At 39.8% G+C, this 26773-nt stretch overlaps 1 protein-coding gene and 1 long non-coding RNA gene across 20 annotated transcripts in view; both read right to left on the bottom strand.

The window, feature by feature from the left end:
- Window positions 1-26773, bottom strand: part of PHACTR1 (phosphatase and actin regulator 1) — a 295559-nt gene that overhangs the window by 104490 nt on the left and 164296 nt on the right. For all 19 annotated transcript variants that reach the window (XM_086902301.1, XM_086902312.1, XM_086902348.1 and 16 more), the window contains one exon: window positions 13746-13910. In XM_086902301.1, coding sequence (XP_086758427.1) covers window positions 13746-13910 — 165 coding nt within the window. The remainder of the gene's footprint in view (window positions 1-13745; window positions 13911-26773) is intronic.
- LOC111923787 (uncharacterized) lies at window positions 3314-10240 on the bottom strand. Its single transcript, XR_002861288.2, has 3 exons — window positions 10168-10240; window positions 4172-4203; window positions 3314-3390 (listed from the first exon to the last, which is right to left on the bottom strand). It is a non-coding gene; the product is annotated as an uncharacterized LOC111923787 (long non-coding RNA).

The raw sequence follows: 26773 nt of genomic DNA, 5'->3' as shown, positions 1-26773 counted from the left end.
GTGACTGAGATTTTACAACCAAGTTCAACAGACAAAAGGATGCTCTATATCATCTGCTGCAGGCAGGCAATGTAGTGAGCTTGAACATGTGTATAGATTCAAGGGGAAGAAAGTAGGACATAAGCATATATACATAAAGGTTTTACAGAAATAGCAGGTGTTAGATGAATAGGGAGACTCTACCTTACTAGCTGCAAACCCACTATAATATGGATCTAGGGCTCCTGAATATTAGCCCTCTTTTTATCCAGCTTCTCTGCCGCACAAGAGGCATCACTAGACCAGCAGCAGAAATACTTTGCTTAGCCCATACCTTGCCCCATGTGCTTGAAAAAGCTACTGCTTTGCTCATCTTAACCTACAGGGAGTTTCGGACCAAGGACACACACCAATTAATTCATCATATGCATACTGGTACCATGTTTGCTCTGACATTGGCTAAGAGAGAGCTCTGCTCTTCTGGAGATACTGCTGGGTTTATTAGATAGTGCAATCCTCAAAGCCCCTCTTCTGTTTCTCTCATTTATCTGTGCAGTGAACTATGATTTGGCCTACTTTCAATTAGCACAGAAGGGGAGCGTCTCAGCTCTCTTCCCCTGCGGCTTTTCTATCCTATGTATTTGCAATGTTCTCTTTTACAGCCTTTCCTTCTAGGGATGCAGGAAAGAAAACAGACCAATATAACTCATATTGCAGCATGGTGCAACAAGGTTGCTCCAATATACATGGTATTTCCTGGATGAAACGAAGTTGCCAAGACAACAGATATAGCAGGTAAAAACCATTCTTCCTCAGGGCACATAATCCCACAGATGAATTCTGAAGACCCTGGTCAAATACAAGTTCTTTCTCTCAGTGGTAATTTTGCTGATAAGAACACTAGGAGAAAGATGTCATGACTATGCTGAAGAGCTCACCGCCAGCTCAATTCAATAAATGAACCGGTGCCAGAAGACAAATAAAGTGTAAACCAGTTATGTCTTCACTGGCAACAGGGGCTCCAGGACTCTGGAGACCAATGTTAGGTGTCAGCACATGGGATTGCCAATGGGATGCTGTTAATGGCTCCTGACTGATGGAAGGCAGTAGCTAGGGGCTGGCTCATGACCTTCTACAAGAGCAGCTCAGGAAACTCCTTCTCAACAGATGAAAGAATACCAAAAATAATGCCCTGAGCAAAATGTGAATTAGCATTAATTCTGTTAATTTAGTGGCACCAATTCAAGCCTCAACTTCCTGCATTCAAAGGTGTAACAGTATGAATGACACAGTTGAGGCTTGGCTTGATCTAAGTGCAGTCACTCAAATGGGGGCAGCTGAGTTAAGCCAGTCTCACAATCCTTGCAGTGAAATCAGAAAATGGACTAATCTGCTAGACTAACAAATGGGGGGATTTTGATTGGTTTTGTCAGCTTCTTGCGGTGCATTTTAGCCTGCAGGAATGTTGTCTGCACATTAATGCCAGAAATACCACAGCGTCACTGGCCTCTCATTTCAGCACAATGCCTTTGCAGATTCAGATGCAAAAAACCAACATCAATATTTAGAGGTAGCCATTCCAAACTGGAAGCTTTCTGGGGCGTAAACATCACATCTAAATAAAAGATAGTGCATGGACTCAGTTACCAGCAGGGACAAGTATGTGTGCCAGAGCTCCTGCATGGCTGCTACTAGCATGAGAGTTCTGTGTTATGGAGATCAACAGTGAATGCCTGACTGACTGTGTGGTCAGTTCAGATCCATCACTAATTAAGAGTAGCTGTCTCTGATTTCATTATTTTAATTTATAAACCAATACACATGGATATTCTGTAATAATCTTCCAACGACAGTTCTGCATTTGCCTGCAGAGAAACCTCCTGATCTCTCTCAGGGGTCTGATCCAAACCCTGCAAATGCCTGCAGGGAGAGCTGCTTCACACCCTGGCTATTTTCAAAGCAAATGGAAGCATGAGGACATGCAAGGATTCTCTGTTGATCATAAGATCCCAAATTATTTCCATAAACAATTACTCAGAAGCTTCTTGTTCTGATACTTATCTTCCTTACAGAAGTATATTTGATGAGAGATGTTGCAGATATTTTAGAGTTAATACTGAGGTTGTAAAAGGGTGCCATATGTGCTGCCACTCTTCTAAACTCAGCCTAAAACAAGCAGAGCCAAAGTATCCTTTTCCATAGCAGCTAGCCAATGTCTTGTTTTCTCCCATCAGTTCCTGCACATTTTTAGGAGCACAGTGGCTTCCTTGTTTTTATATGCCTTCATTGGTAATTCCACTACCTCCTTCCAATTTTGGCAAACTTTGGTCAGGACAAAAGATCATAAATTTGTAATGTTTCTAAAGTTCTGGAAGGCTGGTTAGAGAAACTTGATCCAAATTGCCATTCCTAGGCTTGCAATCAGAAGCAAAAGATTCAGGAAGGAGCAACCCATATAAAACTGTGTTTTGAAAGTTCTGTTCCCCCTGGAATTATTGAGTTGTTTTTTTTCCACAACTGTAAACTGGAATCCTTCAGCCTGAGGACCAAGATGATGTACAAGAAGCCACTAGCTGGTGAGAAAAAACACTACCACTCAGGCATGCAAACTGTAGCCCAAATGTCATCTAATATTTCACTAACAGTCAACTACATCTTTTTTTTAACTGATGTTTTATCTACCTGTAGCATATTTTCCTATTAGATAAGAAACTGGGAGGAATGCTACTATGACTGCTTAATACAGGCTTGATCCTATGCCCACAAAAACCAGAGAGAACCAAATAATCATTTTCATGGGGCTTTTGATCAGGTCCATAAAGCACAAAGGCTATTAGATGTACATGTACAGTTTTGAAAATATAAGTGCCAGTACAGAAGTGCAAATGCAGTATTGATTCTTGATAGTGATAGAAATTCACAGGCTTCAAAAGGTCTTGAGGCAGAAATTAACTCTGAAAGGTTGCAAGGGTGCTTTCTAAATATATGTGCACACACTGGAAACATTCTGCCTGCAGATAATGTTTATTACTGCAAAGATCTGAGCACCCACCAAGTCCCACAGTCTTCTTTTGGGAACAGAGCACCACAGAGAGGTGATTGTGCAGCTGGCAGAAGGCTTCCTGGCCAGTCTGTATGAGCAAAGGCTTTTGGTATTCAACAACTGCCTGCCAGGCACCCTGCGCTCAGTGAGGACAGGGACAGAATTCATCAGCTTCAGCAGGAAGAAAATCAAACACATTGCCAACCATTTTCAGCACAAAATATATGTCACTGCCTTCAGGCAGAAGCATATCTGGGCCTTCTTTGGTCCTTCCTCAGAGTACTGCTTATCTGTGCACATTCAGCTGTCAGCCTCCTGCTAGTTTTAACTAAAGAATTAATGAAGAGCACATGGAGACCAAGAGCTTCCTGCAAAACATAGGGGAGGTGAGCAATTGGTATTTTCAGATTCAAGTGGTAGATAGTGGCAATCAAATTCCCTATTTTCTTTTAGAATAGGCAAACAATGCTGTTGGTTAAGTTTAAAAAGTATGATTCACTACAGCAAAAGAATGATATTTACAGCCTATTTTGATAAATAGAATTGTTTGGGATTGCCAGATTAACTTGGAGAGATGCAAATAGAACTCTGAGGATATAAAGGATCAATAGTGTTAATTACCAAAATAAAACATTTTAAAAAGGAACTAAACTCTGTCCTTCAAAAATGAACATACACTCATCTGCAAAATAAGAGACTAAGAAACTCCATTTTTCAACCTAAAAAAAATATACCTGCTACTCTAGCAGGAACAAAAGGAATAGTGAGTCATGTTCAGCATCATGGATCTATTCTACCACCACTTTTATCTAAAAGTGTGGGATATCCTGTAGATAATAAGCAATTCAGATACAGTTACCAACAGATAGCATTATTTCTTCAGCCTACACAAACATATAGTAATAACCAAAACAAAAAGTCTTATTTTAACTAGTTCTTTATACAGATACCATACTGCAGAACTGAAACATTAAACTGTATAAATAAAGAAAATTCTTAATATACAGAAATCTGTATGTTTCTTCAAATAGTGAATTTAACTTCTGAAAGGAATGAGTAGTTTTCCCCTGTGATTTTGGTTTCCAAGATTTTCTCCTAAATTTTAGAAATCCTTTTTATTACTATAATTCAAAAGTCTTTCTGAATTACCTGACTTTGTGAGCTGCAGATCTGAAGAAACCCTACACATGGATTGAAAAAAAAAAAAGTAAAGAAAAAAAAGGAAAAGAGGGGAGACCTGGTCAAATTGCAGTTAAATCCTGTAATGCTTAAGAGTCCAATATCTACAGGTGTTGTTTGCAACAAGACTGGGATGGGTTAGCAGCAGAATTTGGCAGAGAAGACAACTGCTTTCTCACTTCATTAAATGTTCTTATCACCACCTTGGACTTCCTTTGCCCAGTTCCTCAGGCAGCCCAAGAAGTCAGGTGCAGCTTTCACCAAACAGAGCCTTTAGAACCCATCTCTTGAGACACCTCAGGCTGTCTGATCTACTCTTTCCTGCTCATTAGCTCCTGTGTTGACTTACATGGGTGCTCAGGAAGAGCAATCTGAATCAGTAATTCAAGGAGGATCACCAATGCCACGTTAAACACTTATGTGGACACTTTAATTCAGAACTAAATTTGCCTTAGTGAATTAAAATAAAACTAATGAGTTTATGAACTGCATAAACATCCACCCAAGGGTTTATGATGCTATAACTAATCAGTTTCATATTTATGGTTTAAATAATTCAAGTTACAATGTATAAACAAGCCCTAGAATAAACAAGATTTAGACCAAGGTTTCTACAAAACTGCTCTTCATCAAGCTGTCTTTGATTTCCAATTCATAATCTGTGTTTTCCTTTTAAACCTCTGTATATAGGGCAATTCAGTTTCTCTTTCTAGCAACTGTTTATTATTCCTCAACATACTAGCCCCAGCATCCCTGGAAAGAACTGATGAAGTTAATGGTTTTGTCTGGGTGATTGCCATCCATGTTTCAGATCCCCGCAGACCTGGAATTGTCACCTCTGCTGTCAATACCGTATACATCTAACTGTATGTGCCTTTTTAATGCAGCTCATGGACATGGAAATAAAGGGCAACTACCGTGATTAAAAAGTCCCATCAGATTAGACCCACTAGGCTGCATGCTCACATGACCATACCAACCCATTTCCCAATCACAACATGGGTCACATGTCACAGCAGGAGTCGCTCGAGGTACTGCCGTGCTGGCCTCGGGGATTCCTGCTTCATTTCCCCCCTGCGGGAAACACTGAGCGAGAGCAAAACAGTATTCTAGGAATAAAACTTCCTCAACAGCACTTCTCAGCGAAAGCATCATTGCAAAGACAAATTTCCTCATGGCTTCGTGTCACTGTGAAATGTGATTTTCTCCTGTGCCTTTACAAAGGCAGTGAAAACCCAAAGAACAAAAGCCAGCAGTCTGAGAAATATTAATTAATATCCATGCTTCACATGCAATCTAAAAATAAAATGCAGCTTCACAACATTTTGTTGTTAAATGAAATAGCCTGTAAGGACAGAGTCTGATGAAGATGCTCCATCTATGAGTCATTGCAATAGAAGCTGAGGATATACAACTTTTTACACATAAATGATCTTATTCCAAACACACATCTCTCCCCACCACCAGATATTCCATTATTTCTGATGTGTTGCTTAAACACTTAAGCTACAAACAGCATCTATTTTCAATCGCCCCAATTTGTACCTTTTCTAATGGATTAATTGTATTATATTATTTTAACATGAATGCACTGTTGTAGAATTATGTTGCAGCATTACAGTTTGGGTGGCCTCATATAATCTTCACACAGCAGCTGGAAATGTAATTAGCATAAAATCCGAACAGCCTCATTAAACATCTCTTTCCTGTAAGAAGGGACACATTTAGAGGCCTCATTTCACACGTTCCATTACAGCTGGCACGGGGCTAGAACAATCCCCAAACACATTTTTCAGCCCAGCTAAGCAAAGCCCACTTCTTAAACCCTGGAAATGCTCTGCAGCAGATCTCAGGAAGATACATTGATACTACTCTGTAATGGAATACACGCTCCCAGGGGAGTGATTGTTTCCTCCATTTTTGAACTAGGAGCTTCCAGTTGGCAATTCAAATACAAAAATAGACAACTTCTTTCACTGCCTTCCTTGTACAAATCAAATCTGCAACTTCTGAATGCATTTTCATTCTTTTAATCTCCTTAAAATGACAAATATGAAAACGCTGGCAATTTAAAATACCAGCAATAGAGAGGCAAACATCACCCATTACTTTCCCTTGCTATTAAATTTCTTCTGCCACCCTAAGCTGTGGGCTGTTTATCTAATTGTGAGGCTGAAAATGACCACTGGCTTTAAAAAAATCTGTGAATTCTTGGTTCCACAGCAGTGAGCAGATACACAAGATAGACTGCTCCCTCTATGGAATGGTAAAAGGTGAAAATTTTTAAAAGTTATCTACACATTCGCATGAATTCTGGTACATTTTTCTGGCCAGTTTCTCGAAAGACATCAAGAAAATGTCAGTGCATACAAAGAGAAGTTATATGCTATCCTAGAATTTGGTTTTTTTTTTTCACTTTCAAAATTCAAAATACATTCAAGTGTACATTTTTGGATCAATGCAAAAAATTAAACTGCATATAGATTTTAATTTTTATTCAGTCCTTGAATGCAAGCAGTGTAGTACTTCAACAGACCTAAGATTTAAATATTTTCCTGTCTACCAAGCCATTTTATATTTGAAATTCAGGTTTTTAACTATGCTAAATAATATCTAGTTCAAATTTCAATCAGTTTTTGCATAAATTTTCACAAAAACTCTTCTAAGATTCATCTAGAAAACACTGAAATATAATGATATTTTTTTATTATTTTTCTTCATGTATAAATATTTGCTTCATTCAATGTGCATTCAGGAGCAGCCCAGGTTCCTTCAAAATGCTGCTTTTCTTCAAACAATGACATCTTGTGCTTCTCTCAAAAAATCACAACACAGTGAACATAGCAGCCCTTTCTAACTCTGAAAAGTGGTTGTATTGCTGATTTTTAATAAAACCAGAATTCTTTTTTAGCAAGCTTGGACTTAGTTTTACAACAGTGCTATTTTTCTCTCTTCTCCCCAAATCCTGGAAATGATCAGTGACTTTTAGCAATGTCTTAATGCTGTATGAGCTGCTCCAGCACCACAAAAATACCTGACTTGGACCAGCATGAGGATCATCTGCTTGCTGTTTCACTTCAAAAGGGCCCCTGGGAGTTTTACACAGAAGTATTCACAGGTTTCATCATGGAGAGGAACAGGAGGGACTTGGGTATTTCAGGCTTCAGGGTGGCTTCAGACCCAGCTACCCTGGGTAGCTACACCCTGCTCTCTCTAAACACTGATTCAGAATTCAAAACTGTATTTCCAGGTCATCAGAATTTGAGTGTCAGGGAAGAAAAAACCATAATTACTTCTGTTCTCCATATCTAAACCTAGAGACAGTCTGATTTGAAAGTGTAAGAGGAATTGTAACTGAAATATTAATACCTTTCATATGGGATCAAAGCAGATATTAAATAAAACTCAGAAGAACAGAATGGAACCATAAAGTGCTTTAAAACAGTTATCCTTGTTAGACAATAATCCACACAAAACCACACTTTACCATGAAAATAGAACCTCTGCAGATAGCTGTCAATAAACTGGCACTTGGGAAAACCACACTGAGTCTCACCCCATAGACCACCTCCCCAGAAGTACAGGCAGGGGTGAGGGCAGGTGTGTGTGTCTGCAGGCTGTGCTTCTCCTTCATTTCCCCAGGCAAAGGTCTCACTGAAACAGCATGACCAGTTTAATACCCTAAGGGTTTTACATGAAAATCACAAGAGGCAGTTACTGGCAAAGCAGAATGTTTAAGAGAAGCACTGGCAACATACAATTGAATTTCTCCCAGCTGGAATATTCTGGAAAGAAAGGTTCAAAATATTTACCTGTTGTAGTTAGAAATAATCAGCATTAGGAATCAAATGATCTGGGTATGGTTTATGAATAACAGTTTCTTTAATTGAACAGCTTTACCACATTTTGTTTACTTCTTATTACTCATCAGAAGCACTGAAAAATCCTTGCCTGTAAGTGTTGCCAATTTAAGCAATCCCCTCTGCTGACTGGGGGACTAAACTTACATAAACACACTGACATATTATTTTTTTTTATAGAGTATCTTTTAAAAAAATTCTGGTTGGAAAAACCAAAGCACCAAGGTTTAACAAGTGGAAAAAAAAATTCTGGCACAAAATTAATATCTTTTTTATGGCATATTTTGGGAGTGAGGCAGCTAAAGTTTGGATGACTCAACTTTGTCGTGGCTCACCTATTATCTTTAAATGGCTTGAGAGAGAGTGAAAGCAAATGGAAGAGCATGTTATGCCCTCCTCATGAAGTGAACTGAAAAAATCCATATGCTCCCTTTTGTGGCATTGTCTACACTGTTTGGCTTAAATCTTTAGATGCAGAGTGCAGACTTCATCTATTCCTATTTAACAGAGTAATTGCAAGCAAGAGAAGATTGTCATCCTCTGTACAGATAACTATTAAAAGAGTCTTGTGGGCCTTAAGCAGCAGACCAATCCACAAACCTGCCCTGAATGTCCTGTTTCCCCAAGCCAACTGACGATGCTTGCCTCACAATGGTTTGCCTTTTGCCTCTTCTGATACTCTGGTCTACTTCATCCCCCATCTTGATCCTTTCAACTTTCCAGTCCTACCAATCCTTTCAACTTTGAGACAGGTTCTTGAACACCAATCTCTACAATTTTACCTAAGCCAATGAAACTTTAAATGAAACAGGAGCAGACCTTCTCTATTCTCAGGAAGGTACCCCAGCCATGAGATTAGAAAGTCACAGTTGTGTCTTCCTGTGGTCACAGAACAGGATGTGGCTCACTAGCTCACCCATGGGTTTTGGGATGGGAACTATGGCACAGAGGAATGATTACTGCCCTGTGGAGGAGGGTTGTTAGTATTTCTATGAAGGGAAACTGGGACACAAATAAAAGGAGGTTTCAATGTACCTAGGAGGAAAAGCTGAGTTCAAAAGATTTCCTTTTCTCTCTTTAATATTATTGGTTGTCTCAGACAACCATCTACTTGGCAACAGAGCTGCTGAGGAGGTTTCTTCTGACACAGCTCCTTCTCTGCTCATTGTATAGGCTACCAGTGGACCTAACCCAAATACTGCTGAATCCTCTGCTCTCCTACTTACAGCTGAGCTTCCTTTACACCCCTTAATTTCTCACCATTTTTGGCTTTTCTCTTGTCATTCCAACTAGTGGAATGTACTTCATGCACAACTTACATACTTCCTTCTCCCTTTTGCCTGAGCACGGCAATTCAGGAAGCAAGGATGGCGGAAGACAGATGCACCAATTCTTTAAAATGAAGGTCACCAGAAACTGGAAATGACAAAACAAGACATTTTTCTCTACTCAAACTCCTCCAAGCAGCTGAAACATCTCTTTTCTGAAAGGTTGCAAACAGTTGGCTTTTGATGGAAGTAGTGATAAAAAACCTTCAACAATAATTCAAGTAAGCACAGAATCTATTTCCCCTCAAGCTTCTTTATTTCAGAAGCAGTTCCTTCCCCAAAACTTCTCCAGGAAATGACATTTCAGCATGTGTACAGCACTGCAATAAAACAGAAACACACCCAGGAACATTTTTCAAGTTCACAGCAAGGTAAGCAGAAGAAGATCAAGGTATTAAAAGAAATTACAGAGGTCTAGCAGAGGAGACAGTCAGCTTGCTCTCTTGCTTTCTGCTTTGCATGTTCTCAGAGAGCCCACTGTGGCTTTTAAAACCTTGACCAGTCTTCTAGAGCCATCCCAGCTGCACCCAGACAAGGAAATGCGCTTGGGAAAAGAAAATTCTGTTTCTTCCTGACTTCTGCCATGAGACTGTTCCTTGTCAGCTCTAAGAAACCATCCTCTCAACAGATAGAATTTTGCCATTAAGAAGTTTGCCTGTTCTCCCAACTTTTATAATACTTCTCATTTTGTTGAGGGGGCCTTGGCCCCTGCATGGAAATAAAGGTTTCCACACTTCATGTAAAAATCTTATCTAAGTTTAAAATACATACAGCGTACCTTTGACTGTAGAATGAGTAACAGTGTGGCAGAGTTTGGTTTCTTTGTCTAACTTCAGTGTCTAAAGGGTTTATGTTGTACTGTGGGATTCTCATCACTCATCAAAGTACTTTCAATAGGATGTCCTGTGATAAAATGATTTGCAGACCTGATACCAAAAACCACTTTGCGCTGGTGGGAACTTCACTTCTGTCCAGGAGGAGAACTACTGTGAGAATTAACTTGTTTCTGTTCCTGCTGTGGTACACTGGTGTCCCTCACACAGTGTAATCTCCCTGTTTTTCTGACATTATGCCTAGTCAAAGTCTGTCTTTAATACACAGTGCAATTCTTTACACCGCCTTAGCACACCACCTTCCAGCAGAAGAGGTTGCTCAGGTCAAACTCAATGGCTCATCTGGTGCTTCCCATCTGCAAATAGATCACCCTAACCATGATCTTCTCTACCTGCTCTGGCTGCTTTATGAAATACCTAATGATGATCTCACAGGCAGACCAGCTGTGAGACAAAGGCATGAACTGTCTGCATCAAACCCCATGACTCTTACCTTTGTTACCAAGTCAGCACCAAGGCAATGTCAGACTTTGGACCCTTCTGCAATGTCACTACAAGGATACCAAAACCAATGTAACCTATAAACATACAAATGCTACAAAAATATGAACATCTTTTGACCTTCTGCTTGTCAGTGACAACACAATAACAAATTTGGAGGATGGGGGACTTAATACACTCAAATATCACACTTTGAGTATTGATGTGCTGAGAGGAGTCATATATAATAACCATTACATTGAGGTCCTCTATCTATCACATACTGTCTCACCTCACACAATTACCAGGTGTCAGAAAATAACTTTTCCTATTACCTAAAAGTTTTTTTTTTTCCTCACTGACTGCTGAACTGTATTTTAAAACATTAATCTCTGAATAAATAAGCAGAGCTTTTAGTCTGATAAGATATGGATACACAACGTTTGCACTTGGAAATACCAAGAAAAAGGCAAACTTTCAACCTTATTTATCAGCCTGACTCTCTCTTTCTTCCTGTCCTCTACCAGAGAAGAATCTCCCATTAATTTCAGAGGAAATTTCATCAGATTAGGCCATGTGTTTTGACCTTTACTACTTTTGACATTAAAAATAATTGAGTCCATTGTTGCAGCAAATAAGGGCCTAATAAAATACTTGTATTAGTATCTATTTTTTGATAATTACTGATGTTCTATGCAGGTGGGAAAGCTTGGGTACATGCCTGCAGGACATTAATGGGAATGTTTTTTTTCATAGTGTCATATTTACCAGGACACTAGAAGAAAATAAACCTGTATTATGAAGTTTCATGCTGGCTCTCATTATGCCATCTCAAAAGCTTGTCCTTTGATTTATTGGAAAGATTAAATATATTTTCTCAGTGGGATCAGAGATACTAGACAAGAGGTCATGGAAATGCTGGCAGAAAAATGCTAGTTTTCCATGTGTCAATTTTTTTGTACTACACATCCAAGGTTCAACCAATGCTTCTTAATTGCTGGGGTCTTGTAGGATGCTGGTGAATTCCTGTTCCTCAGAGTTGGGGATGATGGAAACTGTGAGGTCCCAGCTCTCACACAATCTACAAGTAAATCTCTATCCCTGAGATAGAGGGGTGCTCACTTCCACAGGGTGCTCAGGAAATTTGACATCCTTGTCAATTTTGCTGCAGTTAGTAGCAGGGGAGCTGACAGGAATACCAATTTTGAAGAGCAGCTGCAGGATACTGTTAACTTAGTAGAAATGAAAATTTTTCTAAAAAAAAGAGAAAGGTTTTGGATTCAACCGAGATCAAACCCAGTACTGTGACTGAGAAATGTTCCTGGAAACCCAGCTTTTAAATTGATTTTTCAGACACTGAACTCACTCTTACTGAGGGGAGAAGATATGCTGGCATGTCTGGTAAAACTTCTTATTCCTCTCAGAAGAGAAAATACATGTTTTCAGCCTGGTTCTGTTTTCCAAATATTTTGGTAATGGGGCAAATCTAAGCAACACATCTTGTAATGCCTAGAGTGGATTATGGAGCCATATTCCATCCAGCTCCAAAGCAGTCAGTCTAACCACAGAAGTATGCAGCTCAGCCTCACCAGCTGGAGCTGCAGGAACCATATAAATCAACAGTAAGCAAGCTTTGGCAACCCTCCTAGACATGGTTATTCTCCTAGCTGTAATCAACCAAGCCAGCATGCTGAAACTAGATTCAAAATAGTTATCACCACAGTGTCCACTCCTAAGAGTTACATAGTTTTCATGGAAATCCTGCAACACTACACTATGATTATGACTGATGCAGAACATGAAAGAGAAGTCTTTTGTTTTGCAGAAAGATGTCTTTTTTGGTGACAATAGCTTCTCAGCTGTCAAGTCAAAAAATATGGTTGTCACTCAGAGCGATATAGCCATCTATTCCAGTTTTTTCCATTAGTTTTTGGCTGACGAATCAGAAAACAGCCTAAACAGCACACAGAGAAGAACTGATTCAGGTACAAACCCTGAAAACACTTATTCTGCATTTAAACTCATTCAAGAATTCACACTTAGTTAAATGAGATGTCTCACCCCACTGTGGGCCATTTTCAGGAATACAGGACTTGGAGTGCCACAGGTACACCCAAGTAGTGCCTAAAAGCTTCCACTGTGCAATACACAGAGCACAAAAGCAACTGGATTGTAAACTCAAGCCTCTTTTGGCACTTGAAGGAGCAAGATACTCATTGATTTTTTTCTAGTTCTAGTGAGAACAATAAGAAATCTGGAGAAACTCCATGTTTTCTCACAGATAATCCAGGTTAAAGACTTGCAAAACCAAATGTAGTAATCATTTGCCATCAAGAATGAACAATGAGAAGAAACCTCTTAAACAGCTTGCGAAGCTTTCACCACATGCATCAGTGCCTTGATCTGGATTATTGCTCAGACCAATTTACGTTATAAACCCACATTTTTTCAATTTTCCGTATTTTTTTTTTTAATACAATGGGTCTTTGGCTGGAAGTGTGAGAAAGCAATGGCAAAAGGAGGGGTGTGGCAGGAAGTGAGATTTGGTTTTCTCAAAAAAACAAGGGAGACATTATTCCTGCCCAGTGGAACGAATAATTTCTGGTTATGCAAGTTACTCAACACAGTGTCAACTTCTTTATCCTGTATTTTTGTCACACCTTTATCAGCACTCACAGGAACTTCAGTGTGGCTAAATCGGCCATTAGCATGATCTTTTTGTACTGCTTTTTCCTTTATTCATAATCTGCTGAATCAATATTCAAAGATTTCTTCTGGGTTAGGCTCTAGCTGTAGTAGCAGAACCTGAAAACACAGCTTTGGTGAGCTGCTGCTTCAATTGTAGTGCACCCAATGTGTTGCTTTGGGTTTTTTAAAGAAAAGGTTGGTAACAGAGTTAAAGATCTCTTCTTAGAATCTGAGGAATGTCTCCAAGCCAAGCTTTAAGAGTTGAAATACATATAAACTGAGGTTTTATTACAAACTTTCAGCCTTGATGAGCAAATGTTCCAGATTAATAAACCGACCCCAATGCGGCTGTTACCTGCTGAAGTGTGTTTAAATTTTTCACTCTTCTTCTTCCTCCATTTCCATGGCTTAAAAAGTCTCCCAAGAGTGGCAAATTTGCTCCTTCTTCTGATTGGAGGCGTGTGAGTCCCAGGTACTAGAGAATCTGAACGCATTGCAGCCAGTCTTTCTACCTCTTCAGCTGTAATTTCAGCAAGAAAAAGAGAAAAAAAACATGGAAGGTGAGAAGTGAAATAAATGCTTTAATAAGTTATCAGAAAAATACACAGCCAAAATTTTTCATGGACACAGAGAAGAGTAACAAAGAGAAAAAGCCGTAGTCTTTCTTACTTCAACGTTCTTTTATTTTCTTTTAGTGAAATTGTTAATCTACTGTAAATAACAGTAGTAACAACAAGATTCAACATAATATGGGTTATTATGTTATAAAAGTTATGACTTTTAACAAACTGTTCTACATTGCTCTAGACAGCTGGCAGTTCAGCCATCAGCCATTCATGGGGAAGTGTGACAGAGACTGGTGAAGAGAAAGCTCAAAAACAAGGATGCAATGTAATTTAAAAGAAATATTACAAGTTTGGGTTTTTTTATTGCAATGGAAAGAGATATTTACTTTAATTAATATTTATTAAAAGCAAGGACCCTTTGGTACTATTACCATATCCATTAAAATTGCTTGGGTTACAAAAAGGAGTAACATTCAGAACTTCCTAGTGAGAGGGTGCTAAAAAATCATAGAATCATAGAATTGTTCAGGATGAAAAAGATGTCTAAGATCGGGTCCAACCATTAACCCAGCACTGCCAAGTCCATCGCTAAACCAATCCCCAAGTGCCATACCTACACATCTTTTAAATCCTTCCAAAGATGGTGACTGCACCACTTCCCTGACAGCCTGTTCCCATGCTTTACAACCCTTTTCATGAAGAAATTTGTCCTAACATGCAATCTCAAAGCTCCCTAGTGTCACTTGAGGCCATTTCCTCTAGTCCTACCACTGGTTACCTAGGAGGTTTACCTCCACCTGGCTACATTTAGCTACATTCACCCTCCTTTTAGGTGCTTCTAGAGAGCAGTAAGATCCCCCCGAGCCTCCTTTTCTCCAGGCTGCCTCAGATACTCCTGGTAAGACCTGTGCTCCAGAACCTTTACCAGCCCTTCTCGAGCATCCCAGTGTCTTTCTTGTAGTGAGGGGCCCAAGTATAGCCCCATTTTTCTGCCCACTCTCTGCCCTCCCATTCTTGTGCTTAGCTTTTAACAATTAAACTTTTAATTTTGGATTTTAATACAGTCTCCACTTAGGGCTGAATTCCCTTGAAGGGGATAGAGGTTTTCACTGAGCTTTTGTTCTTAAGATTTCCGTTATCTACAACCTTTACCCTGTAATACATCATGATAGTCTCCATACTGGAAAAAAACCAAACCCCAAAGCCCTGAAGAATTTAAATTACCCTTATTACCTGACGAGAACAAGAGAAGTCTGGAAATCTGGGGATGGTCGCTTGATGTAGTTATATTGCATGGTCCTCCCCCCCGTCACACATTTGCAAGGCAAAATTTATGGTGATAGTTTGGGAAATAACATCTCTGTCATTAGAGGCACAGAGAGAGGAAAGCCAGGACCACAAATAAAACACCAACAGAGGGAAGGTACCAGCCACAAGAGAGGTTGATGTCTCTGTGCCACAGCTGCCAGGGATGCAAGAGGGTCTCCTGCCTTGGGCTGAAGCATGCAGCTCTCTTCCTAAAAAAAGCATCTGCATAGTTCAGTCAGCATACAAGTGTGTGGTGCTGTTGTGTCTTTTTTGGCTTTTGGTTTTTTAAGTTGTTGTTGGTGTTTGGTTTTTGTTTTTTTAAGGGATACCAGTTCCCAGACTTACGTTGTAATGTGACACTGCCACTAATACTGATTTTGAGTGGTTTGCACACACAGTCTGGATCCATAAAGACAGGATGCAGATTGTCATCTCTCCTCCTCTGAAGACAACAGCCCAGTGTTTCTATTCACCTCTAGTATCTTAATTATTAGCCTCAGGCATGAGCATGGGCTCAGGAACCTCAGCAAGAACACTGCTTTGAAGGGATGAGCACGCCCACTCCACACTGACAGATCCACCAGAGATTTTGGCTGGCAAATTCTTATGCATCTCAATGGAAATTTTTTTGAGGCTTTAAATGAGCCAAATTTAGGTTGGTTTTCATGGGAACAGGCAGAGATGCATTTCTAACACAAAGGAGGTTTCATTTTCAGAATTCCAACTGAACTACTATTTGAGTCCCTCAGGTTTTTCCATGAAGGTTGGTTATTTTGTTATTGCTCTTTTGTTTGTTTTGAATGTTAACAAGCAACGCAATCTTTTCTCCTGTACAATGCCAGATACAGCTGCCTGTAACTTTCCAAAGAAGAAAAAGCTAGCCAGCAAGATAGAGTGAGCCCATATATTTCAGTGTAAATGGTTAAAAACTACTGTTCTTTGGGGTAATGGAGAAAAAGACATTTCTGAGAACACCTCTTTTCAATTTAAAGCAGAGGGAATAAAAGATAATCTGGCCAAACCATTTCATTCTGTTCCAGCTCTTTGTGCCTGACTGCCTGGAGAAATACCTTCTTATCCAAAGAACCCATTACAAGGCTCTGTCCTGTACAGGAGCTGGGACATGCTGTGTCAAGGCTGGGAATTGCCTGGTTATGCTGAATAAACCACATGGGTAAAAAGAAGAGGAAATCAGAAATTTCCTTATACTTTCTGATTTTACAGGAGCCCGCTAGGCCTCAAAGACCAGCACAGGGTACAGACCACTGCCCCCTCTATGTACATCCAAAGGGACCACTCCTTTCCCCCTTCCTCCATTTTTGAGATGTCTCTAGTTCAAGCACTTAAGATCCCACTGTGTCCCACGGCTGTGATTTTTTAGAGATGCTGCTAAAAGTAATGAGCTGGTATGGCCTTTGGTGTCTTATTTGGGGCATACAGGAAGTGGCCCATTGAGCAAACTGGGAATGACAGGCTACTGCTGCTGTTGAATTAGTCTTGCTGCTATAAACCTAGAGCTGAAACCTACTGAAATTTCTCTTGCTGCTTACCCTCTCTGCTTTTCACCATCACTGAACCAAGATCTCTGCTACCCAGGTGCCTTTGTTATGAAATCTCAGAGCTGCAACAACTTCTCTTTGCTAGCTGGTCCTAACTGGTATTGCTGAGACCATTTCCTGGAGAACTGACATTCCTTAAAGACACTCTCACAACATACACGCAACTCTGTCCCACACCAGCTGTGCTCTCACTGCCCCTGGGGAAGCTTTTCCCACTCAGGGTAAATGAGTATAGATTTACAGTCAGGCAAAACTAACAGTGGAGTCAAAAAGAATTTACCCGGAGGGTGGGTTCACAGAAAGCCAAACACAGTGTCAAAGCCATTTCCATATTTTGACTGCTTTTCCCTAAATTTCAGTATTGTCTCACACACAAATCTGTGGCCTCAGAGTCATGCAGTACCTGACATCAGTCATGAAAGTGTCCCTTCTCTCCTTCATCCTCTCCAAACACACACACACACAGTTCCAAGCTAATGAAAGTAACAGCTCTTTTTCCTTCTCATTCGCATTTCTCAGAAGGACATGATTTTTTTCATGAGAAAAGCTCTCAAGAGCACTGCTAATTCAAAGCATAATAATCACTGGCTAGGAATAAACCACATTAGCATAAAGCCATGACAGTTTTAATACGGCAAGAATAAAAGCAGACCATGATGCAAGAAGCAAATGCCAGAATTTTGCACTCTTCTCTGCTGCTGCATCTTTTGCTCAAGTTGGCCGGATTTCTCTGTCTTTTTTGGCTCATAATAACTATTGACTGGCTGTGGGCTGTGACACCCACTGCTGACAGCAGGCTCCGTAGGCTGATTTCACACCTTCGCTGTTCCCAAAAAAGCTGGTACTTGCAAGAATGGAAAGTAACCCAGACCTTGCACTCTTTTTCTATATTTTTGCCTTCAAAGAGGAAAGCAGTCCCAGCCTGATGAGTCTGCTGAACTGGGAGAGGGAGCTGCCATGTACATTAGTACCTGTAGTTACACTGCTGAGATGTCATCTTGATGCTGGTGCCACAAATGTGATGATTATGGGTTACAGGTGCTGCTGATAGTGCTTTTGAAAATTTGTTCTGATTTTTTTCCAGGATCTTACAGATCTTTTTGAGACACAAAGAAATACTGGCACCTGCACTTACGGCAACGGGGTGATGCACTCCCCTCCCACTTTCTTCTGTCCAAGCTGTCCAAGCATTCCAGAGCTAACAATAGGGAAACTAAACCTGAGTTTTCCATAGGCTGTGAGACAGCTCTCATGATTTTACTGTAGTTCTTAATATTCCTGAAGTTCATACAGACTTTATATAGGGCTTAAGCAAGACTTGGGGTTTTAATGAAAAAACCTCACCACAAACTGAAGTACTTTGCATCTAAGTAATAATATATATATATATATATATATATATTTACATGTTTGAAATATATTACAAAGAAGAGGCCAGGCCATCTTGGACCTGTTCTGTATGTTCCTATGATTTTCTCACATCTTTCAGTAGGGTGTTCATTTCCAGAAAGTCCAGTAAGAGACAACATATGTGTCGCCTACTTTTTGGATTTGAGAAGCATAGCATGTAGAATAAAGGTCCTCCCAGAGACAGCATAACTTATGAGGTTTTCCTGGAGAATGACAGCCAGTTTTTGTATTCTCACTACTGTCTGGAAATCACCTACTAATGTTGCTGATATGTAATACCATAATATCTAGCTTCTATTTTAGAAAAAAAAACAACCCCACTATCACTGCATTTGGGTACAAAGAGAAATTTCACTGCTGAAGGCTGAAGCCCACCCATTCCACTGGTGGTCTTTAATATTACCTTCCTTACTGGTAATCACACCAAGTTCTCTCTCAGACCTTTTCTTAACACTCATTTTTCATAATTAGACACATGATTACCTGAACAGGAAATTTACTTCACCAAGTTAGATTTTAAGTCTTCTTAGGAAGTTCAAATGGCTACTTTGTGCTTTCTGTTACATTTGCACAAATCTGTAGTAACAGGCTGAAAATTATCTTGGCCCTAAAGATGCAATTAACTAAATGTGTCATATTATTCAATGACAAGAACTCTATAAATAAAACCCCCTAACATAATACTACTCACTGCCAATCCACATCCAACCAGTCTTTATTCTGCAGGTAAGTTTTCAACAAACTTCTGTTGCAAGGTTTCTTTTGAACTTGCACCCCAAATATCCTTAATTTCAGACTGCATGGACCTTATTCTAGCAGCTTTGTTCAACACAAGATGCAGACACACCATATGTCTTTTTGAAATGACAGGAAACCTGAACAACTCCTCTAATTGCTGAGCACTTATGTCTACTCTTTACCCAAACGGGAACACTTTCAATTAAAAAAACACCTTGTTTTTCTTTCAGGAAAATGGTTTATTTTCTCCTCTTCTATTATCTTATGCTCAGTTGTTTCCCTTTAATTTCCTTTTGCACCTGGAATTAATTTCCATCAGCCTTGCCTTTACTATGTGAATTACCCATTTAAACTTTTCCTAACTTCACAAAGGTCTGTTTTTCCAGTGAAAAACACGGCATGGCATGCTGCAGTCTAAACACAGTCTTGCCAAATGAGGATGATTACCTATCTGGTGGAGAACAGCTCCCACTGGATGTATGCATTTGCAGTGGCAGTGAGTTGGCATAATGATTTTATGAGCCGTGAAGAGCCTGTCAGTAGCTCTCCTCTCTGCATGCTAAGCAGTGCTCACATGTTCCAAACCCCTGCCAATTATTCCTGTTCCCCAGGTGTGCAGCACTTCGAACTGTGACCATGAACGGAGTCTCTCATCTCTCATCTCTCAACCTTGCCTGTTTCAGCACAGGTACCACACCATGGTACAGCTCTGCTCTCAGTTACATTCTCTCTATTGCAGTCTATTTCTCTTGTTGGCACAGAAGTGCAGAGAATAGTTTTGGAAGTCTAATCCCTCTAGGACCCTGCTTTTGACTCATCCCCATTTTGACGTAAAACATAAATTATTCATGATGATTGCAATCTGAAAGCCACTTTTTTAACGTCTGCAAACTACACTGCACTGAATGCATCACTCTAAACATGTCTTTATTGATAAGAATTCTCACAAAACAACAAGTATTTTCTGTATTGTAAGATAGTACATAAGATTTTCACTTGCAACAAAAGCACTTTATCAGGCTGTGTCACCAATAGCTATATAATCTCTTCCTATAAACCCTGCAACTATAGAAAATAAGAATTTTTAGATTTCTTTGTTATCAACTGTTTTGTGCATCCTTTATTGCTCTTATTTATCACCAGGTTTTCAATTTCTTATGCATTTATTTCATATAGAATCAAGGCTAAATCAAATAAACAGTACTGTAGCTCATCCCTGTCATGTACCCAGACACTGGAGAAGACACCATAGGTCTGTCCTGGGCATCACACACAATATCTGGAGACTCAGCAGCTCCAAAATAGGACTCAGAGCAGTCACTACAAGTGGAACAAATCCAAAAACCAACCAGGAGAAAAACAGGGCCAGCAAAAGCAGAAGAGATCTCACACTGTTCTTGGGGCTGCAGTTCCATAGGTACCAGGAATTGCTCCAGTAAAAAACTTCAGCTTGAAAGGAAGGGATATTTTACCCTTCCTAACTGACAAGCAGGGAGGAGATGCACGCCTTGCGCTTTTAAGAAAGCAGAGGAAGTAAGATGAGATGCAAGGACTTATCTGTTAGAGCAGGGAGAGAACTTTTTTGGGAGAAAGGAGAATCATGGGGTCACTTTCATCTCCCCCTTGAAAAGGCTTAAGCCCACATTTCTGATTTTCCCAGGGAACACTACTACACTACTACATGATGGACGAAAGAGCACATCTATCTGGCTAAAACTGTTATTTTAAAGAATTCAGGACCTGCTGGGTTTGAAAGAAAGCATTAGTGATAGTAATGGCATTGATCTGCCAGCACAAACACCCTTCTCCCAACACTATTGCTGAGCTTTACTGTGGGTTCTTTACTGCCTCACGTATATATTGAAAGAAACTACTGTTCACAGCTGTGATTTGTTCAGAGCCTGATTCTGTCCAGTTCTGTACAAAGGAGACTAAAGAGGAGTGAAGATGCTGCTTCTCACTCTCCCTTTTTTTCACTTCTGGTAGGGGATCTTCTGTTTGAGGCACAGGTGGGAGAAGAGAGAGGTGTGGTGCTGTCTCCTACATCCTTTCCCCAGAAAGCAAAAGCTGGAGAGTATGGTTGGGTAGAAGGAGCCCTGTTAGCAGAGCTTGCTGGGCATCCAGGGAGAGGGATCCATGTTTCAGCCTGTGAAGAACTGCCATAAAATCTCATGTTCTGGTGTAAATGTCAGCTACAAGCAGAATTTCCCCTCTAGGGCATTGACTCCAAGGTAATCACACTGCCACACTAAAAGCTCATCTGGCAGAGAGCATCAGAAAAATACTACTCTTCAAACCTCCTTTAAAGGTATTTTGCCAAGAAGGAGATTAAATCTCACAACACCAAAAAATTCATAGGAGAAAGCTGAGCACAAGTCATACCCACAGAACTACTGCTATTCAAGGCTCTAACATTATGTAAAACAAATGAAGTGCTATGAGGCAAAACAGTTGCAGTGGGGTTTGTGACTCTCACTTTATAAGTGGGCTTCAACCTCTGGAACCTCAGTAACTCCTCCAATACATGTTGAGCTGGTTTGGGCTGGAATAGAGCTAATTCTCTTCATAGAAGCTCGTATGGAGCTAGGTTTTAGATTTGTTATTAGCACTGAGAAGAACAGTGTTGGTAACACAGGGATGCTTTTGCTTGCTGCTGCTGAGCAGGGTCTGTACAGTGTCAAGGCCTTGTCTGTCCTCACATGGCTGTAGCAGCAAGGAAGCTGGGGAAACACAGGGTGCCAGGAGGGGACACAGCAGGGACAGCCAACCCAAGGCAGGGACCGACCCAAGCGGTATTCCAGACCATACACTGTCATGCTCAGCACATAAAGCTGGGGAAAGAAGAAGGAAGGGGGAGATGTTTGGAGTGATGGCATTTGTCTTCCCAGGTCATTGTGATAGGGCTCCCCTTTCTGGAGATGGATGAACACCTTTCTGTCCATGGGAAGTAGCAAAGGAATTCTTTATTCTACTTTGCTTGTGCACACAGCTTCTGCTTTACCTATTTATCTGCCTTGATCTCAAATCACAAGTTTTCTCACTCTTCCTCTTCTCCTTCATCCTGGTGCGGGAGGGTGAGCAAGCGACTGTCTGGAGCACTGGGGTGAAACCATGACACATGTGGACAGGACGGCACCATGACTCAGGAGTCCTAGATAGATCCCTGCAGACACTTGGGTTGTTAAGCAATCTGATTTTTCTTTCAGTCATACCTAAACTTATCAACTAGAGTTAAGTCACAGCCCAAGTTCTTCCTGAAAGCCAAAGTTAAGGACAACAGAGAAGTTGTCTTCCTTCCAGAAAATCTTTAACCCATTAAAAAAGAAAAAATTGAAACCCAGGTACCTTCAACTCCTAAATATACCCTGATGAAGAAACAGCCCATAACATTTTCCTATGCTTGTTTCAGCTTGCTAGTGATTGAAACTGTATACTTGAAGGAGCAGGTAATGATTACATTTTCATGGTTGGATTTCTCTCTTAAACCAGCCTGAATTTCAAATACTACTCAGCTGCAAAACACAAAGCAGTCCAAGAAAAGGATCGAGTCCACGAAAGCCCATGGGTTTGTTGCTCACATTTTTCTAGGCTTCTCTTAGTGGGTGACAATTTTCCTTACTGCCATGTGGGCAGAGGTAGACACAGTTGCTCACATAGTAGAGCACCTTGGCTCTACCAGTCCTCACAGGGAATCAGGGAAGTTCTTCATCCTTCTAAAAATAAACCACTAGTGCAAAAAGTTAGCTATGTCTATTTTGAGAAATCTCAGAAAAAAATATTTGAATACTTCTAAATTTCTTAGGGGATTTCTGACAGACTAAACCAGTTCTCATCTTTTTATTCTGACATTCTCAGAAGTAGGAATATCCAATATTTTAACTTTATTTTACTAAAAATGCGTGGTTTAGAAGGCATATCTTTATGTTTTTCACAAACCTGACAGGGGCATGTCCTCTTATTAAAAGTAACCCTATTCAGCAAATGGCATTGCAAACATTAAACTTCCTAAATATAGTGGTACCATCTTACCACTATCATGATAAAGATAAAAAAATTGAGTTTTTAATTACTGTAATGGCTGTGAGAAGAGGAAAAAAGCACCTCATTTAAGAGCTAGAAAGTTCAAACCATTCCTTGTAAAACTCTGTATTTCTTCCCTTAGGAAAAAAAAAACCCAAAACAACCCTCTGTTTTGTTCTTTAAAGAAGTTGATAGGAAGCTGGCCAAGAGGAAAGGAGTAATTATACTAAATGACACATTGATAATGAGACTAAACACCAGTTTAAAAACCTCCCTCAGTTACAGCCTAGCAAAAAAATGTTTCATTGGAGAAAATGTTTCATTCTTCTGAAAGGAGACAGTCTGTATCCATGTTCAGGAATTTTACCATAAGTACTAAATACTTTTGCTTTGAGTACCTAAGTGCAGCAGTACCTATGGTCTATGCTGCTTGTCATTAGAATGAGAACTTTTTTATTTATTCAAATGATAGTTAGTTTAGACCCTTGGTTGTGGTGAAATATCTGTTTAGGCCCTTACAGTAAAGGCTTGAGTTTCAAAGATGAATACTCAAAGGGGACAAAAACATCCATGATTCCTTTAAGATCATGAATAAAGCATGGCAAGTTGCTGGCTAAAACACACTGAGTATTTCTGTGTGTTTTTCATAGCTATGATTTCACTTTTTTTTCCATCTTTTTTAGCATTAAGTTCTAGGATGTTTCATGGTTGCTGAGCTCTGCAGGATGTTGTTCCTGCTCAATAGATTTATAGGAAAATCTCCGGTTTCTAAAAAGCTGCTGCTGCCTGGAAAAAAAGAGCTGGTGTGCATCAGATAATCAAATTGGTATATCTACCTAAGAAATGTTAGTTAAAGGAAGCACCTATCTGTGCACATAGCTTCAAGCTCATGAATTATTCCAAGTCCAGCAATCAGAAATAGCTCAAAAATTGAGAACAGGTTTAGATCAGAGCAAAGGAAAAAGATACTACAGGGAACCAGGAAAACACAATCACAGAAAAAGCTCTGAAATACTTCCAGATGCTTTATGCTCTGAAATAATGCTAGGAGAAAGAAATGAATGAAATCCTGATTGTAGCACAGTGAACAACAAAGGTCACAAGGAGTCAAATTACCTTAGCCAAACCATCTGGTGACTGGCCAAAGATGCTAAAGGGTCCTTTCCAGAATGCTAAAATTTACTTTAAAGAAATTGGCAGAAAAGACATTAGGACATGGTATGTGACTGAGTACTTTCCACTGTATTGATGGGAATGATGCCTTTCTGTTGTGTTTGAGAGAGGAACCAGTGGTATGTTGTCAGCTGCAAATGCAAGCAGAGCATTCAGCAGCTGGGGATGTGCCTACACAGAATCACTTGGCCATGAAATTGGCAGCAAAGTTCATTTTCAACATCATGAAGGTAACTGTGATAGGCATCTGCACAATGTTTCATTTCAATCCAGAAGAAGGATTAAATTCAACTAAACCCTGACATTACTTACAATTAAAACAAAGGGATCTCTTTTTACCCCTTCACTGCTGGTACTGGACAAAGCAACAAACCGATGAAATCTGTTTTTCCTACATGCTGAAAGTTTCCTTTCAAAATCATAAAGAGTCTGCTACCAAGCAGATGACAAAAAAAAAACCCGAATAAAAACTACCAAACCAAAACAATAAACCATAACAAGTACAACATAAGCCTTTTTGAGCATTTCCTGGCCATATAAACTGCCTCTTTCTATATAACCTGTAGGGAACAGATTCTCAATTTAAAGTACTATTCTCTTTTAGGAGAAGTATCTACAGGACATTCTACAAGTATCACCAATCCCTTTCTGTCAAGTAAAATATTATATGCCCTTCCAGCTGAGCTGGAGTATTTGCCCCACAACCCTAATGTTCAAAAATCTCTTTAGTTAAATGGTGCTTTTGTTTGAATCCACAAGTCAGAGACTGTCTTGAACCATGACATCTGGCTGAGTATACCAAGTTTTAGATGGTTTATGGTGGTGTTCAGATTGAAAAATTTTCCAAGCATTTAGTTAAAAAGGGAGGAAACAAGAAACAAAACAGGTATGTGAGGGCAGGTATGAACACACAAACATATAAAAATGGAACTTGGTCTACATGCCATAATAATGCAGAAATCTGAACAAAATTGTTCATAGCGAGTGAAGAATACCATTTGCTTGGTAAGCACAGGGAACAGTTGCACTAGCTGAGAGCTGCTAAATTTTACAAGTAATGACCATCTTTATATATGTCTGTATTTTTTTAAAAAAAAGATTTATCTCACTGGGCCCAATGGCCAAAAAAAGTTGACAAAATGAAAAACAAATGAAAACAACCCCAGAGAAAAATATCACCAAAAAGTGTCCTTCTTGAGCATCTCTGCAATGCCAGCAAATGTATTAATGAACTGATGCCTGTCTTGCTGTTTAGTGAACTGGCTGTTCTGCCAACTTGAGATGAATAAGAGAAAGAAGCATCAGCTCACTGGAACTACATGATCTCCCTATTTTCTTTTAGGTTCATGGATTTCTATGCTCAGCACAAGCACATTGAGTTCACAAGGAAAATGGCATTTGACTCAGATGACAAAAATGCATAGAAAACCAAAAGCACATTAGTAAGCAGAATCAAATAATGCAGGGAAAATGCTGTCCTTATTTGTGAGACATAAGAAAGAAAGAAGGAAACACCTCCTGAGCTCTAGCTTGCTAATGCATGTGACTTAGGGGGTGGACTTTGAAGGAGAGGAAGCTACACAGCTGAGCCTCACAAACCCCTCCTTTCTTTACCATTTAGATGTCATGTCTAATTCTCTTCAGGTATCATGTCTAATTCTCTTCAGTGGCTGCTAGAGGAGCCCAAGTTTGGCAGCTACAAGGAGCAGACAGTCAGAAATTGCTCTTCTCTATTCAGACGCTGGAGCAGGCAGCACATTCTCTCCTAAGTGCCACAGCAGATTGCTGTAAGACAGCTTTTCACCCTCATGATGATAAACCCAAAGACAATTATTTTGGGGCTGTGAATATTAATGAAAGTTTTACTCATCTCACTCTTCTACTTCTCAACAGGGTGCAATTCAAATTCAAATAGGCAAAGTTCCACACAAGTCTCTGCACCTGGCTTTCCCTTCAGGGTGAACCCAAATTTCAAAACTACTCATCCAATAAAACCAGAGTGCTAGCATAAGGAAGCATCCTGTTTTGCTGGTGTATAGGAGGAGAGGGATGAGGTCTTTCAAATTCTAGTTTCACTTCTGGTCCAAATAGCTTCCACTCTTCCTTCCTTCCATCCATCCATCCATCCATCCATCCATCCATCCATCCATCCATCCATCCATCCATCCATCCATCCATCCATCCATCCATATGTCTGTGCACCTACACTGCTGACTGTTCAGTCTGTACATCTGAATTTTTATCAGTGTTGACATTTTAAGCAGCTTGGAAAGATAAGATTCTATAAAGCACTACAGCAGCATGACACACATACTCTTTATATCAGTTCACTTTCAGATGATACAGAAGAAATAACATTCCTATTTATTTTATTTATTTACTTACTTTACCAAAAGCAAGGTTGATAGAGTCTCCATGTTAAAAATAACATTGGAGCTGCACACATACAGTTTCAGATAGTATCAGAATATTGGAAACATCAAAGTAACTGCACCCAATGCATGGGGTAAAGAGAGATAAAGGTGGTGCCATAATCCTTATGACATGGACTGCTGACATTAGGGACCATGACTACAGTCATGGATGTGAATATATGGATCATCAATACT

Source organism: Cyanistes caeruleus, chromosome 1 (genome assembly GCF_971803275.1).
Source record: "Cyanistes caeruleus chromosome 1, bCyaCae1.hap1.1, whole genome shotgun sequence".
Taxonomy (NCBI): domain Eukaryota; kingdom Metazoa; phylum Chordata; class Aves; order Passeriformes; family Paridae; genus Cyanistes; species Cyanistes caeruleus.
This window is presented reverse-complemented; position numbering and strand designations above follow the sequence as displayed.